The sequence below is a fragment of the Salvelinus namaycush genome, chromosome 3 (genome assembly GCF_016432855.1).
Source record: "Salvelinus namaycush isolate Seneca chromosome 3, SaNama_1.0, whole genome shotgun sequence".
In the NCBI taxonomy this organism is placed as follows: domain Eukaryota; kingdom Metazoa; phylum Chordata; class Actinopteri; order Salmoniformes; family Salmonidae; genus Salvelinus; species Salvelinus namaycush.
Window position 1 is genome coordinate 47,227,235 of NC_052309.1, and position 17,991 is coordinate 47,245,225.

Genomic DNA, 17,991 nt, shown 5'->3' on the forward strand with positions numbered 1-17,991 from the left:
CCTCATGAAGCTGGTTGAGAAATTGCCAAGAGTGTGCAAAGCTGTCATCAAGGCAAAGGGTGGCTACTTTGAAGAATCTCAAATATATTGTGATTTAATACGTTTTTTTTTGTTGTTGGTTACTACATGATTCCATGTTATTGTATAGTTACGGTGTCTTAACTATTATTGTGGAAAATTAGAAAAAATAAAAACCCTTGAGTAGTTGTGTCCATTTTGACTTAAAAAAAATATATATAAGTCTCCTGCTCAGTGCTCACTGAAGGAGGAACTTATGTCGAGGTGTTGAGAGCCTACCTTTTGACTTTGAATTGTATTTTATTTTGCAGTACAGAAGCTGCATGCACATTTTTATTTTAGAGAATTTTTTTCTTAGATGGTCATTGGTTTGTTAGTTTAGTCAAATTGTTCATGTTAAATATTAAGTTTAAAGGGTTCCCTGTGCAGCCTTTCCATGCTAGAATGATTATGGCAGGACATTAGGTTTTTATCTTGCATGCATTTTTTCATGGAAAGTACAATAGGCTAATGTTAGCAAACTAAACCTGATTGGGATTATCCATTTACAAGGCCCATGGTCCACATCATCAGGCTCTGAGTCAGTGTCGTTGAGGCCATGTTCATGAGCACGTGCCTTGGCTGTTAGGAAAGAGACTTTGTGAACATTGGTCTGAACTGCCTGTACTTCTGTCCAATGACTCTCACTGGAACAAGATAATACTTCCTGAGGGGTGCCATTGATTGTCATTGTTCTTATCACATGTTGCTAAATCCTTCAGATGAGACTCTCTCCTTGCGACGATCTGACACGTTCCACATGCTGAACTTGGATTGCAGGGATTCTAAAGTCTTGTAGGACCTGGACTCTAGGATGGTTGTTAGCCTATGTGTTTCCAAAGGTAGACTAATAGACTAATTATGCCATATTGCTTTGCCTGTGTCACTGATGCTTCCCCTGTTTCCAGAAGTAGCCAAACCCTTAGAATTATAATAGATCAGGGATGGGCAATTGGTGGTTCTAATGCCCTCAGATCACTATTGTTTGGGGGAACTCAGTCGGTCTCAATTTTAATGTTCAGTGTTAGAATAGAATACACAAGGTGGAATTTCGAAATGTGGTTGTGCATCAGCAGTTTTTCTCTTATGTCAGTCACTGACAGTCAGTTAATTAGCCCATGTCAGCTAACATTTTTTAAGATAGCTAAATTAGTTTAGTGACCATCAATCTAAAGTGATCATGGTCGAATTACCGTTTGGGGGCCCCCATTGATTTTGTTAGTCTCACTCAGAAATCATATTTTATTTAACCTTTAGTTTATCAGGGAGTCATGTGGATGAGGCCTGAATTACAGAAAATACACGCAAGCGGGAAAAATAACATGGTCGTAAACACATTCATCAATAATAAAGTCCTCAGTTATCTTTTTGAATTGCACCAAAACATCAAATTTAAGAACATTTTAAATTAGGTTAAGGAAACTAAAAGCTGATTTACCTAACTCGGTAGAGGAATTTCCATAGTTGGCAATCCCTAAGACCGGGTGTGGTAACTTGTATGCTTAAAGTTTTTAATGGTTAGGTACAGTGGGACAAATTTTGTAAAAGGCCTTTACACACAAGTATGTTTTCATTTATATGTGGACACCCCTTCAAAGTAGTGGATTTGGCTATTTGAATGAAACCTTTTGCTGACATTAGAATGGCCTTACTGAAGAGTTCAGTGACTATCAACGTGGCATAGGATGCCACCTTTCCAACAAGTCAGTTCATCAAATGTGTGCCCTGCTAGAGCTGTCACCGTCAATTTTAAGTGCTATTATTGTGGAGTGGAAATGTCAAGGAGCAACAATGGCCATCCGCTATCTGGCAGTCTGACAGACAAATCTGGGTTTGTTCAGATGCCAAAAGAAAGCTACCTGTCCCAATGCATAGTGCCAACTGTACCACTAATGCATAGTGCCAAAGTTTGGTGGTGGAGGAATAATGGTCTGGGGATGTTTTCCATGGTTCGGGCTAGGCCCCTTAGTTCCAGTGAAGGGAAATCTTAATGTGACAGCACACAATGACATTCTGGATCCATGATCATGGAACCTGAAAGGCTGTAAGAAAGAAGCCACTGCTCCAAAACCGCCATTAAAAAAGCCAGACTTACGGTTTGCAACTGCACATGGGAACAAAGATTGTACTTTTTGGAGAAATGTCCTGTGGTCTGATAATAGAACGGTTTGGCCATAATGACCATCGTTATGTTTGGAGGAAAAAGAACACCATCCCAACCGTGAAGCACGGGGGTGGCAGCATCATGTTGTGGTGCTTTGCTGCAAGAGGACCTGGTGCACTTCACAAAATAGATGGCATCATGAGGGAGGAAAATGATGTGGATATATTGAAGCAACATCTCAAGACATCAGTCAGGAAGTTAAAGCTTGGTTGCAAATGGGTCTTCCAAATGGACAATGACCTCAAGCGTACTTCCAAAGTTGTGGCAAAATGGCTTAAGGACAACAAAGTCAAGGTATTGGAGTGGCCATCACAAAGCCCTGACCTCAATCTTATAGAACATTTGTGGGCAGAACTGAAAAAGTGTATGCGAGCAAGGAGGCCTACATACCTGACTCAGTTACACCAGCTCTGTCAGGAGGAAGCTTGTGGAAGGCTACCCAAAACGTTTGACCCAAGTTAAACAATTTAAAGGCAATGCAACCAACTACTAATTGAGTGTATGTAAACTGACCCACTGGGATGAAAGAAATAAAAGCTGAAATAAATCATTCTCTCTACTATTATTCTGACATTTCACATTCTTGAAATAAAGTGGTGATCCTAACTGACCTAGACAGGGAATTTTTACTATGATTAAATGTCAGGAATTGTGAAACTGAGTTGAAATGTATTTGGCTAAGGTGTATGTAAACTTCCGACTTCAACTGTATATGGCCACTGTCCCTTTCTGCAATCTATCACATCTAAATACATTATAATAATTCGGTGTCTTATACACTGAGTATACGAAACATTAGGAAGACCTGCTCTCTCCATGACAGATTGACAAGGTGAACGCTATCATCGCTTATTAATTTCACATGTTAAATCCACTTCAGTCAGTGTAGATAAAGGGGAGCAGATGATTTAAAGGATTTTTAAGTCGTGTTACAATTGAGACATGGATTGTGTATGTGTGCCATTCAGAGAATGAATGGGCAAGACAAAGATTAAAGTGCCTTCTGAATGGGGTATGGTGGTAGGTGCCAGGCGCACTGGTTTGTGTGTATCAAGAACTGCAACACTGCAGGGTTTCAAGCTCAACAGTTTTCCGTGTGTATCAAGAATGGTTCACCATCCAAAGAACATCTAGCTAACTTGACAACTATGGGAAGCATTGGAGTCCACATGGGCCAGCATGCCTGTGTAACGCTTTCGACACCTTGTAGTGTCAATGCTCAATGACTTGAGGTTGTTCTGAGGGCAAAAGGGGTGCAACTCAATATTAGGAAGGTGCCCATCACTGATATAGATTGTTAATCAACCGTTTTGGAATCCGGGATAACTAATAGCCTTATCCCTTCACTGTTGGGTCATGTCGCATTCAAAACAACTGGGAACTCTGAGATCTCCGACTTCCAACTTCAGTGCGTTCAAGATAACTGGGAATTCTGAATAAAACAAGCTCTGCCTGGGGGGGGGGGGGAGTGGTTAACTAACTCGGAATTCCAACTCGGGAACTCAGGCCTCTTTGTAGAGCTTTCCGACAAAGATCACTGATGTCATGATTTGAATTTGTATTTTTCCAGAGTTCCCATTTGTCTTGAAAGCACCAACTATTTTTTATTGTTGATCTAAAATGGCTCCTTATTTGAGATTGGGGAAACTGCTCTTGTTCTAGCTGCCATTAGGCCTAGATCTTAATTTTTTTTGTGTCTAAGGAAGATCAGAGCCAAGTAATTAATCAGATGTTTTAACATGTACTGTTCTTGCATGCCTGTTGTTCATAGCCTCTGTTCTTGCGGTCTTACAGGATTCACCAGCTCCGGATATGTCCTTCATATTTGATTGGATTTATAGTGGTTTCAGTAGCGTACTGCAGTTTTTAGGTAAGTACTATCTAAACATCACCTATTACACTTTCAATACTGTCCTCTGAATGGCTTGTATAGGAAGATGGCTCTTAAGCTACTCAGTACTGATACCTTTTCTGTTTATTTCTTGGTTTTCCCAATCGCCACCTGTTCTAAAGAATGCCAACGAGTGTGGTACTGTCTGTCGTTCCTAGAAATCCATGTTGTCCCTCTTGTGGTTGAACGGGATAACAGATTTGAGTAGTATAGGCCTAGGTGTTTTACAGTGTGTGTGCCCACTGCCAAGCTACAGTGAAACACAAACAAGAGGCTGCTGCTACCACTCGCTTTAGCCTCCCTCTCCAGAGCCCTCTAGTTTCTGTGACACTAGCTAGCTCTCATCCCCGAGAGGCGTGGTGACACTCCTGCTTAACTTGTTAAACAGGTAGTGCTGATGTTCCAGTGGTGTGGAGTAATGATGACGGCTAGGCCTCCGAGCTCACTCGGATAGAAATGACAAAGCTTGTTCACTATAGATTATGCATACCTGACAGCAAGTCTTAACTTGTTACTTCAACACTTTCAAGTTTGACTTATTTTGTTGCTGAGAAGAGTTTCCAATGATTTGGTTTCATTGTGAATACATTGTTAGGCAAAGGAAAGTCAAAAATTGACAGGGCAAGGTGATAGGAAGTCGCAGCTTCTTCGCTTTCAATGTACAAAAACATTTCTGAAATATTTGTTTGATACATTTATTATATTTTAGGACTGTACAAGAAATCGGGCAAGTTAGTATTTCTTGGACTGGACAATGCTGGCAAGACAACGCTACTGCACATGCTCAAAGATGACAGATTGGGACAGCATGTGCCAACTTTACATCCAAGTGAGTATATCTTTTATAGTCACATTTGTGTAATTTTTCTGTAAACGTACCCATCGAGAGCTAAGGAAACAGACGGTAGCTTATGAAACAGGCCTAACAGTGCAACAATCAATCCCAAGTAGGATCTTCTCCGTAGTGATAATTTCAACAACAAAAATAGTGACACAAATATTTGTCAAACACCAGTTTTTTTGGTGCCAATTGACTAGACTATAAATGACTAAATAGACTAAGACAAAAATATAAATGAAAATTATATTTTCATATCAGTTGACTGAGACGAGACTAACTTCTCTGACTAAAATCTGACTATTAAGTGGACTGGACAGGAGTTTTTTGAGAGATGAAGAGCTTTTCAGTGACGAGTATAATTTTTTTGATTTTAGCAGCACAGATGTGCTTCGCGATGAATATGGGCAGACAGGCTCCGCTCAGCCTCCGATTATACACATTGCGCAGGTGACTCTTGCTTCCCCATAGCTAACCAGTCACACAATACTTCGCCATCTGGTGATTGCTACTCTCTCTTGTCTGTCTCTGTGTGTGTGTTTTGTATGTAATGTGCAATATCTATGTAGGCTAAAATAGGAATTTACATGGCCAGATCTTTCTTATGTTTGTCATATTTCTGCTGTTGGGAAGATAATCTGATGTTATGCAGAAAAATATTGGTAGGACAAGGCTATGTATGTTTGTGCACATGGAAGTCAGTGATTTATGTTTACTATAGGTCATTGAGGCAATACAAGTGTAATGTGATTAAAATTTAAAGGGCATTTAGTTTACTAAAATGGCACGCTGTTTTCGCCATTTTGACAACTACATCAAATCATAATTCAAATGACAAAAATGTGACAAAATGACTAAGACGACTAAATCCAAAAGAGTGACAAAATGAACACTGCCCCTCAGATGTTCATTAAAAGCTAGCGCTGGCTACTTTTACTCTTGTCCTACCTATTTGATGGTTACCCAATTGACTGAGCTTGTGTAGTAGTTTTCCAATGTAACCATGACCCATTTTACCCACCAGCCTCGGAAGAGCTGACGATTGCTGGCATGACCTTCACCACCTTTGACCTTGGAGGCCATGCACAAGGTATGTATGTGTGCCTGACTGTCTTGTGTGTGAGAGAACGTCAATCTGTCCATTTGTTGTTCCCAGCAAAACTGAACTGCACTAATTTATTTTGCTTTGTGTGCGTTTTCAAACAGCTCGCAGAGTGTGGAAAAACTACCTCCCCGCCATCAACGGCATCGTCTTCCTTGTGGATTGCTTGGACATCCCGAGATTGGCCGAGTCCAAAACAGAACTTGATGTGGGTAATCATGGATTTCACAACTACATTGAAAAGGCCCCATGAATAAGATAAATGGGGCTGAAAACGATTTCAACTTAACCCACGTACATGTTCTATCTGAACAAATGGCCTTTTCATAAGCAGTTCATCAGTTTTGTACTGATTTCTTTGGATATGTGCGACGAAAGAATGGTTTCTTTACCGTTTCCAAAGTCGTAACTGCTAAAAGTTTCATGGGTAGATTATGTCTAACATCATGACATGTTTAGTGTGGAGTAATGTGATAACTAACTAGACATCTCTGTCCTGTGGTACACACAGGCACTAATGACAGATGAGACCATTGGAAACGTGCCCATCCTGGTCCTTGGCAACAAGATTGACAGAAACGAAGCCGTCAGCGAGGAGAAACTGCGTGAGCTGTTTGGATTGTATGGACAGACAACAGGCAAGGTGAGGAGATCACTGCACTAACCCACATCTCCTGTCATCTGCTGATACTACTGTGCCACCCACTTTTCTTTCCTCATAGTGCAACTACTGAACTGTACAACAAATCACAAGAGTTTCACCTTGTCAAGTCATGTTGGAAAACTCTTGGCCCTAGCAGTAACCAAAGCAATATCCTGTTGAACAGCCTACCTCTAACATATATATGATTTTTAAAATAAAGGAAGAACAAAAACAGAGCCACAGGTGGTTAGAACAACCATGCATTTGAATGATGATGTTCCTGACGTTGTTTGTCTGGTCTCCAGGGCAACATTCCCATGAAGGAGTTGAACACGAGACCACTGGAGTTGTTCATGTGCAGCGTGCTGAAGAGGCAGGGCTACGGGGAGGGCTTCCGCTGGCTCTCCCAGTACATCGACTAGAACCCCGGCAGCAGGAGGCGCTATAGGGAGACTCTCCACTTCTACCACCACCGCCACCACACTCAGTCCCATGTTTGATTTATAAAGTCTGCCTCCACTATCAGAAAAAAACAGTACAACTTGAACCCAATAGACTTTTATTGGTCTCCGGAAATTTTTTTGTGTGGCTTTTTTCTTCCTTTACTCTTTTTCTAAGAGAATTAACATAGCATTGATTCTGCAGAAGCGCTGAAAAAAATTCTAACTGATGAATCTTTTCTATTTTGTTTCAGTCTTTTCACCTCCCCCGTGACATCTGTTGGTGTGATAAATGCATTCTAACTCTAAATCTGTAAATTAATCTAATGGTATAGGCCCATCGTACCCTTCCGACACATTTTGAGCAGTGAGACAGAGCTGAGTAGTTGTACACGTCGCAATACATATTTTTTTTAAACTTGAAAGACAACATGCAGATGTGACTCGTGTTTAATCATGTTTCATTCATTTTTGTTTCTTCATCCTATATGTTTTTTTACATTATTTCAGTAAACACAGAAAGAAATGTAGACAGCAGTACTCACCCTTCTGTGGCTGTGTCATACTCTTATAATATACAGAGCCCTGCATTGATCTACATTAATGTATTGGGGGGGGGGGGGGGGTTTAATTCCTTAAGAGGTCACTTAATGGCATTTCAAGATCACAGTTCATCAACACTGCAATGACTAGTCCCAGGCTCCAAGACATGAGTGTAGGTAGGCCAACGGGTTGTAGGCAGCATGGACCTCTCGTGGTCCTCGGGTATGGTGTGAGAAGATAGTAGAAAGGACCACAATGGGAAGGTACATTTTAATTCAGAAGAAGGAAAAGGAAAGTAACTATTGGCTATATAACCATCTCTGTGAGTCTGAGGTTCAAAGTTGAAGTTGTTAGCTAGCAGACAAGATCAGAAAGATGATATTTAACTGTGAATTAAATGATTGAAAATAGCTTGATAACATGCAGTAAAAAAGTGGTTGGTTTCATGTAACATCTAGAAGTTGTCAATGTTATAAAGCCATTTTACTGATGAGTTCCCTGAGCAGACACAAACAGGATCAATATATTGACCAAGTAAGATATGACGAATAGTCCATGAGTGGGGATGGATAGGCATATGAAAACCTATAAGAAAGAATGTACATGCCCACCATAGATTTTTTTATAAGCGGTTTCCTTGATCAATGTGCATTATAAGAAAAACTATTATGCATGCCTTGTTCTTTGATTTTGAATGACCATCTACAGAAGTACAACACGAGGGAGGAAATGCCAAATTACAATGTTAAGAATTGAGTGCTTATCTCAACGTGTTTTTTCAGAACCATAATTGAATGGCGCATAATACTTTTGTTGTTCTGTCCCTTTGCGTCTCTTTTTCTCTCGTATTCCATGAGCTGTTCCGACAAGGGAGAGACTTTCTGTTTGCATCATAAATTGTAATAAATGTTTGCAATGAATAACAGGTTAACAGTGGTCCGTAACCAACAGTTATTTTGGAGTGGCTCAGTCGCTTGACTTGTCACTAGAAATTTCATCTTCGTTTTCTCTGCTGTAATAATGGAAGTTGACATTTTAAATGGTTAGGGTTTACGGTAGGGATGTCCTAAGAATCCCGGAACCAATTGAATCTCACTTTACGTTGTACGAACAACAAGGGATTGGTGGTTGTATTCGCTAAAATATGTTATTAAAGGTATACATTTCAGAACCAAGCGGAAGAGGGCACTTGTATATGACAAACAGGTACATGTAAGTGTTTTCAGAATAACTTTTTTTTACAAGAATCGATTGATGGTGGCTCGTTGTTGCTAGCAAATTCCACGTCCAAACTCAACTCTGCCTCGATATAATCGAGTTGAACGTTACTCCGCTGCGGTGTGATTTATGAAAAACGGTTCTGCCACGTCAACATTTGTAATTGGCTGATATAGAATTTGTTACAGGAAATAGACCTAATCGGTCTGGGCTAGAAGGGATACCGATTTTGTTAAAGTGGCGTCATAGTCCGGTCTTCTCCACTCGTAGCTTGAGTTGTCTCAGGAATTTTGTAATGACTCATTTACAACGATGGTGGTTAACACTGCTAGTCTTCAGTATTTTACTAGCCTACAAGCTTTTGAAGACCATCTTAACCATTATAAACAGAAGACAATGACCACATGTATTGTAAACAAAAAAGATACAGCGTCTGGACAGAAGACTGAGTTCGAATTGAATCAAGAAGTGATATTAATCTAGGTCGTTACCTAGTAAAATAGCTAGTTTACTCCGTTGACTCACGTTATATATTGTAGCTAGCTAAGTAGACAGACGTGTGTGTTATTAATCGATTTTAGATTAGCTATAGAGATTAACTGCTATTCTAACTTGTCATTTGTTTAACACCTCAGATCTCGCATCGTGAAAACTTGCATTGGGAACTCATATGTTCCCTATGATGGAACTCCCTTCCTGGTGTTTGGTAAGAGAACCTACTGTACACCTGCCACCATGGCAAGGATAAACATGCGAGTGATAGTAAGAGGGAAACACAAATGGTAAATTAGCTAATGTTTTACAAAGAGGCACAGTAAAGGTGATTATGATTGACTGATGTTGCGAGGGGATGTCGGTCAGGAAGGGAGAGATGAGAGGTTGAGAAGGGTATGTGTTAGAAAGGGAAGAGAACCACAAGAAGCAGGACAACTTGTTCCCCAAATATCCAAGAAAACAGATGGATACAGGGCTTTCTCCTACAGAGATCCTCTTTTATGTGAGAAAGTCGGACTTGGTTTCAGTCTTGTAAGTAACGTTACGTCACTAAGCCTTGGACAAATAATCCTTGTCTGAGCATGAACGGCCCATATGGACAGAAGTATATCTCCTGTTTCTGTCACGTAAGGCAACTTGATGTACAAGTAGCCTGTTCCCCCCTGGACAGGACGCTAGTTCCCTAATTCCTTAATGCTGAGAGCCAAGCAGAGAAGCATCAGGTTCCATTGCACTGGACTGATGAACCATACCACTGACTATTATGGGGGAGTCCCTGGCTTGTTGCACTGGACGGGGCCACATTGTCTCTCGATCCCCCTGTCCCAGTCTCTAGTGTTTATGCTGCAATAGTTTTTATTTGCCTAGGGTCCATGGTCAGCTTGTCTCATCTGGTGTACTGTACTGTGTCTTATCTGATGTACATAAGTATGCTCCCAGTAGCCCCCTTCTTTTGTCATTTTCTACATGTAACTCGTGAACATGCCTGGCCCTACGTCTACCTGGACATACTGCTGATCCTGGACTGTGGCCGAGGACCCCTAGCCCTAGCTCCTCCCCTGGGTGTGTCTAGCCCTAGCCCCTCCCCCCTCCACTGGGTCTGTCTACCCCAAATGAGATTGAGATTATTCCAGAATACAATCATAATGAAGATTGTTTTCTGTGATTATCTACGGTACATTTAACATTTCCGTTCTACAATATTTTTCTCAAAATTGTATTTTTGGTGTGGTTTGTCTCACAGAACATGAGGCCGAGGAGAAAAAAACTCACAAAACCTAGACACTGGGAACAAGGTAAAGTAAAAAAAACTAAAACAAAGGAACATCAGTGGGAGTTAACACACACACATCTAAATATCATAACACATCTGAACATACAAAACAATGGCAAATACAGCAGATAAAACACATCTAGGACTACACACTAACGAAGCAAACAAGGATTAGGATTGTATCATTATCATAATACTTACGCCTATCCAAACATCTCCATAAGTGCATAGGGGTAGGTCTAACATATCCATCCACAGACACAATTTTTTACTTTTCAGGAGGAGAGATGTAAAAATGAGAGAAAAAATGTAAGGGAGTGGAAAGGTAGGAGACAGTAGACAGAAGAGAAAAGGGGAGAGGAGACGGTAGAGAAGGGAGAGGAGACGGTAGAGAGGGAAGGGGAGACGGTAGAGAGGGAAGGGGAGACGGTAGAGAGGGAAGGGGAGACGGTAGAGAGGGAAGAGGAGACGGTAGGGAGGGAAGAAGAGACGGTAGAGAGGGAAGAGGAGACGGTAGAGAAAAAAGGGAGAGCAGACGGTGGAGAGGGGAGAGGAGACGGTAGAGAAAGAGGGGAGAGGAGATGGTAGAGAAAGAGGGGAGGAGACGGTAGAGGGGAGAGGAGGAGTTAGAGGAAGAAAGGGAGAGGATAGGGTTCAACTTTATGTTAGGAGACTGAGGGTTCCACTCTTTTTAAAGTTCCACATATTTGTTGTATTTTGTGTTTTTAATGGAAAAGATTATAATAAATGAAATCTAAGCAACCAATGACTTTGTTCTTTTTGGCATCCCTCATGCCATATTCCTATTGCTAGCGTTATAGTTATTGCTATTCCATTCCATCAGTTCCATTGCCGTAGTCTGGTGGCCAGTTAGTATATGAAAAGAAAGAATAAGAAAAGATTTCCATTCTTCACATCACGGACTGGTAGAGCTGGGACACCAGGTTGGTGCAATAATTATCAAGTAGAACAGAAAAACTACTCAAACTCTACACGGACCTCTAGCCGCTGTCCTCTTAAGTTCCACCAGGGCAAAATTACTAGCTGATAACACTAATAAATATATTTTTTTATATTTATTGAACCTTTATTTAACTAGGCAAGTCAATTAAGAACAAATTATTATTTACAATGACAGCCTACCCCGACGCTGGGCCAATTGTGCGCCGCCCTATGGGACTCCCAATCACGGCCGGATGTGATACAGCCTGGATTCGAACCAGGTACTGTAGTGACGCCTCTTGCATTGAGATGCTAGCTAGCGGTTCTGTGGAAATCAAGTCCAGTCTGCTGTAGAACTCGACAATATGTAAAACGCAAACTTGTAATGAACAGGACTATGACAAAATCGGTATCCCTTCAAGCCATGACACAAACTCGTAGTGAACGACAATATGACGTAACTTTGACAGTATCGGTAAATTAATCAAAATAACGTGTTTAATGAAAATATGTAAAGTGATAATGCCCTCGAAACCGGTGTGTGTCGAATTCGTCTCGGGCCTAACAACACCCGTGCCAATATATCCTCCAAACACCGTCTTCTCGAGCATTATCACTTAAATAATCACATCCAGCTGTTTTTTTTAGCATTGGTCTGAGTATGGTTGTCACTAGTTACCACAGCCACAAAGTCCAAATTATGGATAACCCCTGCGCCTATTTCTACAATTTATATTCTTAAAATCAGATTTTAAACCACCTACCCTTAATCGTAACCACACTGCTAACCTTATGCCTAACCTTAAATTAAAACCAAAAAGCAACAAAAAAAGCATGCATTTTTACGATAATTTAGACTTTGTGGCGGGGGTAACTAGTGACAACCACTAATTACGTCAGGATATCTCCTGATGGGAAATAGCTTCTATCACGTGCAATTACGTCAACAATTTTAATTGGCGGATGCGGATTTTGAGACGGAGAAACAGTTTACATTTAAACTGTTTGTAATGTTCGCAAGTATAGCTCCAATGTATACTACCAGACCAGGACATGTTATTCTCTTTCTACTGACTCGATGCATCCGTCCTAAATGGCACCCTTATTCCTTATATAGTGCACACACAATCTAAGTAAAGGAATGGAATAACAATATATACTGTACATATAAATATATGGATGCGCAATGACAGAGCGACATAGGCAAGATGCAATAGATGGTATTTAAAATACAGTATATACATATGAGATGAGTGATGCAAGATATGTAAACATTAACAAAGGCCAGAGGCGATGTGGGAAGTGTGGCCTCATGGTCCTGATGCTAGTCCTGGCTGTTTTCTCCTGTCAGTGGGAGTCTGCATGGTCAACATTGTTAAAGGGGAATGTTGTAAGCTGGATGAGAAGGACATACTCGATTGATGAATTCATTTGAATAGAAAATGGAAATCACTGTGTACTGCATATGTTAAAAGAGACTGAGATATGGGACAATATACTCTTCTCAGTCAATACAGTTCCTCAGGGTAAAAAAACAACTGATCTGAACCACCTCATTATATTATTGAGTGTCCCGAAGGACACACATGGCTCTGGTCAAATGTTGTGTATTAGGTAGTTGTTGTGGAATTGTTAGATTACATGTTAGATATTGCCGCACGTTCGGAACTAGAAGCACAAGCATTTCACTACACTCGCAATAACATCTGCTAACCATGTGTATGTGACCAATAAAATGTAATTTGATTCTGGGCACATCTGTCCCTCTCAGCCCTGCCACCTCCAGGCCCCTCCACAGTTCCACTCACAGCGGAACCACCAACTCCACTGCCCCCTCACATGGTTGGCCAGTTCTTGGGCTGGGAGATGGAGGTCCTCGACACTTCTGGCTCTCCTTAATGGGAACCCTGGTGGTCTTTCCTCCTTTGGCTGGTCTGATGCAGAATCCCGTGATGGTCGACTTCTGTGTTACACCGCTCAAGTGTGTGGCTGGCCTCGGTCTCACCTGTACGTAGAGAGGATGATCTCTGGTCTGGGAATGGATCAGTTGCTTCCTCTGGTCAGGCAAGACTGTGGGCAATGTTGTCCACTTCCAGAACCAACTGAGAATGGCTCAGCTGTTGATGGTTGAATGATGTTGAAGGGTTTGATTTGAAGATTAAACAGAACACAATTATAACTTCATTGTCTTCACAAACCAGCTCTACCATCTCAATACACATTACTTTTCGTGTACATAACCTTGTATGTGTGCCAACGTGTGATTACAATGTTTTTGTCATTATTACAGAATGTCATGTATAGGACCCTTAAATGTTTTCATTTCAAATTGTTTTAACTGAATAAGAATGGATGATTGAAAATATGTGATAATTCATTATACAAAGACCAAAAGCATTCCCACCAACCTCTGCGAGTCTGCTCTGTTGTGGAGCATAGTGGGACTGTCTTCACGGTGACAGCACATGACATAAAGTAGGACACGGGAAGTGATTTCCAATTGCTGATGATGGCATTACCTCTGTCCCATTTCTGATCAAATCAGCATTAAGACAACTTTCATACTAACAACAATGAGAAGAGAGCACCATCCGTCTTCCACAATTCGCACTGTCTGTGTTTTATTACCAAATGATAATTGGATAACAAAGGTAATCTCTAATGAACTTCTGAAAGACTGTCCATGACAGTTTTTGAATCCCATGAATACATGAGACTCATCATTAATGGTTGAACGTAAAAGACACATTTGATATATTTCTGCCATTTTTAGCTACATTAGCTATACATCTTAAATGTTTTCCTCTTTTTCCTTGTGCTGGCGAATGCTGTATATATGTACATGTTTCAGAGTGTAGCCTACTTATAACTTTATTTCTATATGTTATATAAGTATCACGTAGGATGACCTCACCAGTGAGATGACAACCATTCAGTGCCAGACATGCTTTGTTGTCTGGGGAGTCATTTGATTGACCTCATGTGTGCCTCTGTACTGTACTCTGAGTTTGGATTCAGTCTATGTGCACACACACACACACACACGGTTACAGTAGCTGATTGATCTGGTTCTAGTTGATGGGTGAGAAGATAAACGGGCAATTCTGGCATGTGTCCCTTGTTCCCAGTTCAACAAACCAGACCAGACACAAACACAAGTGACTGGAATGTTAGAGGAAGTGCAATAGATAGTGTCGAAACGTGAAGATGACACTCGTGTGAATGATTGTCCCATCTCGGTTTGTGATGACAAGTGAATTCTGTATGGGAATGTAATGATGAGCTTATGGTTATTGAGCTAAATTAAGTTCTGCATTGTCAATTTTTTTTGATACATTTGTTTGACGGTGTGGGCATGCCTTTCATATTGTGGCATTATCAAATACCTTTGATTTGACTTGAGCCTAACCATTTGCTGAGGCAAAAGTAGGAGAATATTGGACCAAAAAGCCTATGGTCTTGAATAACTGATAATCATAACTATAACCTGTATTTCAAGAGATATTTGTGAGTTTGCACATACTATACTTATTTCTTGATGGGAAAGGCCACTGTACTTTACTGTATTTCAGTGAAGGATGGCCGTTAATGTTGGCATACGGGGCCAACACTACAAAGACATTGAGGCCGGACCAAGTCTTTACGACGCACATAAAGACATGTCTTCTTGCCTAGCAATGAAACATAATGACAGAATCAAGTTCAGACTTTTACAACTTTACATTAGGTGAAAAGTACATGCGCGCACGCACACACAAACACAGCGCCTATTATCTGTGTATAAAAACAACAGTGGACCCTTTTGGCTGGGATCCGATCTTCCACTTCCTAGGTTTGGTACACCTTGTGCTGAAGTATGTGCTGAAGCCAGGACCCATTTGGAAACTGGGAGCCGTAACCAGAGAGAAAACTTAATTCACTCCAGGGGCGGCACTGATTTTGCCCCACGGTAACCAAAAATAGACATGAAATGTTTACAGACTTGGAGCAATGCTGTCTGACTGGAGAGGGAGACTAACTAGAAGTATAAGCAAAAAAAGAAAAAAGAGAAGGGAACTTCTCAGAGAAAGGGAGATAGGTCACAGAGCTGTGATGGTGCTCGGAACAATGCTGCCTGCTTTTTCTCTCTCACACACCACACACACGCACACACTCCCAGAGGACACAGCCCCTAAATATACAAACTTAAACAGTGGAGACAGTGATAGTGGAGGGGGACTCGGAGCTCTGTCAGCCCAGACACACTTCAAAAGAAGGAGAAAGCCCCCGGCTATGACAGAGGATAATGCAACCGGCTGAAACACCCTCCCCTGATAATAAACTGAGAAGAAGAGACACTGTTGTTCATTGTTAAAGGTCGTTCCACCAATTCGTTAACTTTTAGAAGTGTAAAAATGTTTACTTAATTTCACCTAATAACATTCTGTCACAAAGACAACTTAATAATATGAATGTACAGTTGAAGTCAGAAGTTTACATAGACCTTAGCCAAATACATTTAAACTCTGTTTTTCACAATTCCTGACATTTAATCCTAGTAAAAATTCCCTGTCTTAGGTCAGTTAGGATCACCACTTTATTTCAAGAATGTGAAATGTCAGAATAATAGTAGAGAGAATGATTTATTTCAGCTTTTATTTCTTTCATCACATTCCCAGTGGGTCAGAAGTTTACATACACTCAATTAGTATTTGGTAGCATTGCCTTTAAATTGTTTTACTTGGGTCAAACGTTTCAAATAGCCTTCCACAAGCTTCCCACTACAAGTTGGGTGAATTTTGGCCCATTCCCCCTGACAGAGCTGGTGTAACTGAGTCAGGTTTGTAGGCCTCCTTGCTCGCACACGCTTTTTCAGTTCTGACCACACATTTTCAATAGGATTGAGGTCAGGGCTTTGTGATGGCCACTCCATTACCTTGACTTTGTTGTCCTTAAGCTATTTTGCCACAACTTTGGATGTATGCTTGGGGTCATTGTCCATTTGGAAGACCCATTTGCGACCAAGCTTTAACTTCCTGACTGATGTCTTGAGATATTGCTTCAATATATCCACATAATTCTACTTCCTAATGATGCCATCTATTTTGTGAAGTGCCCCAGCCCTCCTGCAGCAAAGTGTAACAGTATAACTTTAGACCGTCCCCTCGCCCCGACGCGAACCAGGGACCCTCTGCACACATCAACAACTGACACCCACGAAGCGTCGTTACCCATCGCTCCACAAAAGCCGCGGCCCTTGCAGAGCAAGGAGAAACCCTACTTCAAGTCTCAGAGCAAGTGACGTAACCGATTGAAACGCTATTAGCGCGTACCCGCTAACTAGCTAGCCATTTCACATCCGTTACAAAAGCACCCCCACAACATGATGCTGCCACCCCCGTGCTTCACGGTTGGGATGGTGTTCTTCTGCTTACAAGCTACCCCCTTTTTCCTCCAAACATAATGATTGTCATTATGGCCAAACAGTTCTATTTTTGTTTCATCAGACCAGAGGACATTTCTCCAAAAAGTACAATCTCTGTCCCCATGTGCAGTTGCAAACCGTAGTCTGGCTTTTTTATGGCGGTTTTGGAGCAGTGGCTTCTTCCTTACGGCCTTTCAGATTGTCGATATAGGACTCGTTTTACTGTGGATATAGATGCTTTTGTACCTGTTTCCTCCAGCATCTTCACAAGGTCCTTTGCTGTTGTTCTGGGATTGATTTGCACTTTTCGCACCAAAGTACGTTCATCTCTAGGAGACGGAATGCGTCTCCTTCCTGAGCGGTATGACGGCTGCGTGGTCCCATGGTGTTTATACTTGCGTACTATTGTTTGTACAGGTGAACGTGGTACCTTCAGGCCTTTGGAAATTGCTCCCAAGGATGAACACATTTTTTTCCTGAGGTCTTGGCTGATTTCTTTTGATTTTCCCATGATGTCAAGCAAAGAGGCACCGAGTTTGAAAGGTAGGCCTTGAAATACATCCACAGGTACACCTCCAATTGACTCAAATTATGTCAATTAGCCTATCAGAAGCTTCTAAAGCCATGACATAATTTTCAGGAATTTTCCAAGCTGTTTAAAGGCACATTCAACTTAATGTATGTACATTTTGACCCACTGGAATTGTGTATTATAAGTGAAATGATCTGTCTGTAAAAAATTGTTGGAAAAATGACTTATGTCATGCACAAAGAAGATGTCCTATCTGACTTGCCAAAACTATAGTTTGTTAACAAGAAATCTGTGGAGTGGTTGAAAAATTTGTTTTAATGACTCCAACCTAAGTGTATGTAAACTTCCGACTTCAACTGTGGGGATGACGTCCTCGATGCACTTATTGATAAAGCCAGTGACTGATGTGGTGTGACTGAGTAACTCAGATGTGACTGAGATGAACGAAG

At 41.1% G+C, this 17,991-nt stretch overlaps 1 protein-coding gene across 2 annotated transcripts in view; it reads left to right on the forward strand.

Moving 5' to 3' along the window:
* LOC120031940 (GTP-binding protein SAR1a) overlaps positions 1-8,609 on the forward strand; it is a 12,961-nt gene extending 4,352 nt beyond the window's left edge. For both annotated transcript variants that reach the window (XM_038977805.1, XM_038977814.1), the window contains exons 2-7: positions 4,016-4,091; positions 4,822-4,941; positions 5,975-6,040; positions 6,157-6,260; positions 6,564-6,695; positions 7,001-8,609. In XM_038977805.1, the coding sequence (XP_038833733.1) occupies positions 4,034-4,091; positions 4,822-4,941; positions 5,975-6,040; positions 6,157-6,260; positions 6,564-6,695; positions 7,001-7,117 (597 nt within the window). In that variant the 5' untranslated portion in view covers positions 4,016-4,033 and the 3' untranslated portion in view covers positions 7,118-8,609. The remainder of the gene's footprint in view (positions 1-4,015; positions 4,092-4,821; positions 4,942-5,974; positions 6,041-6,156; positions 6,261-6,563; positions 6,696-7,000) is intronic.
* Positions 8,610-17,991: the final 9,382 nt, after the last annotated feature.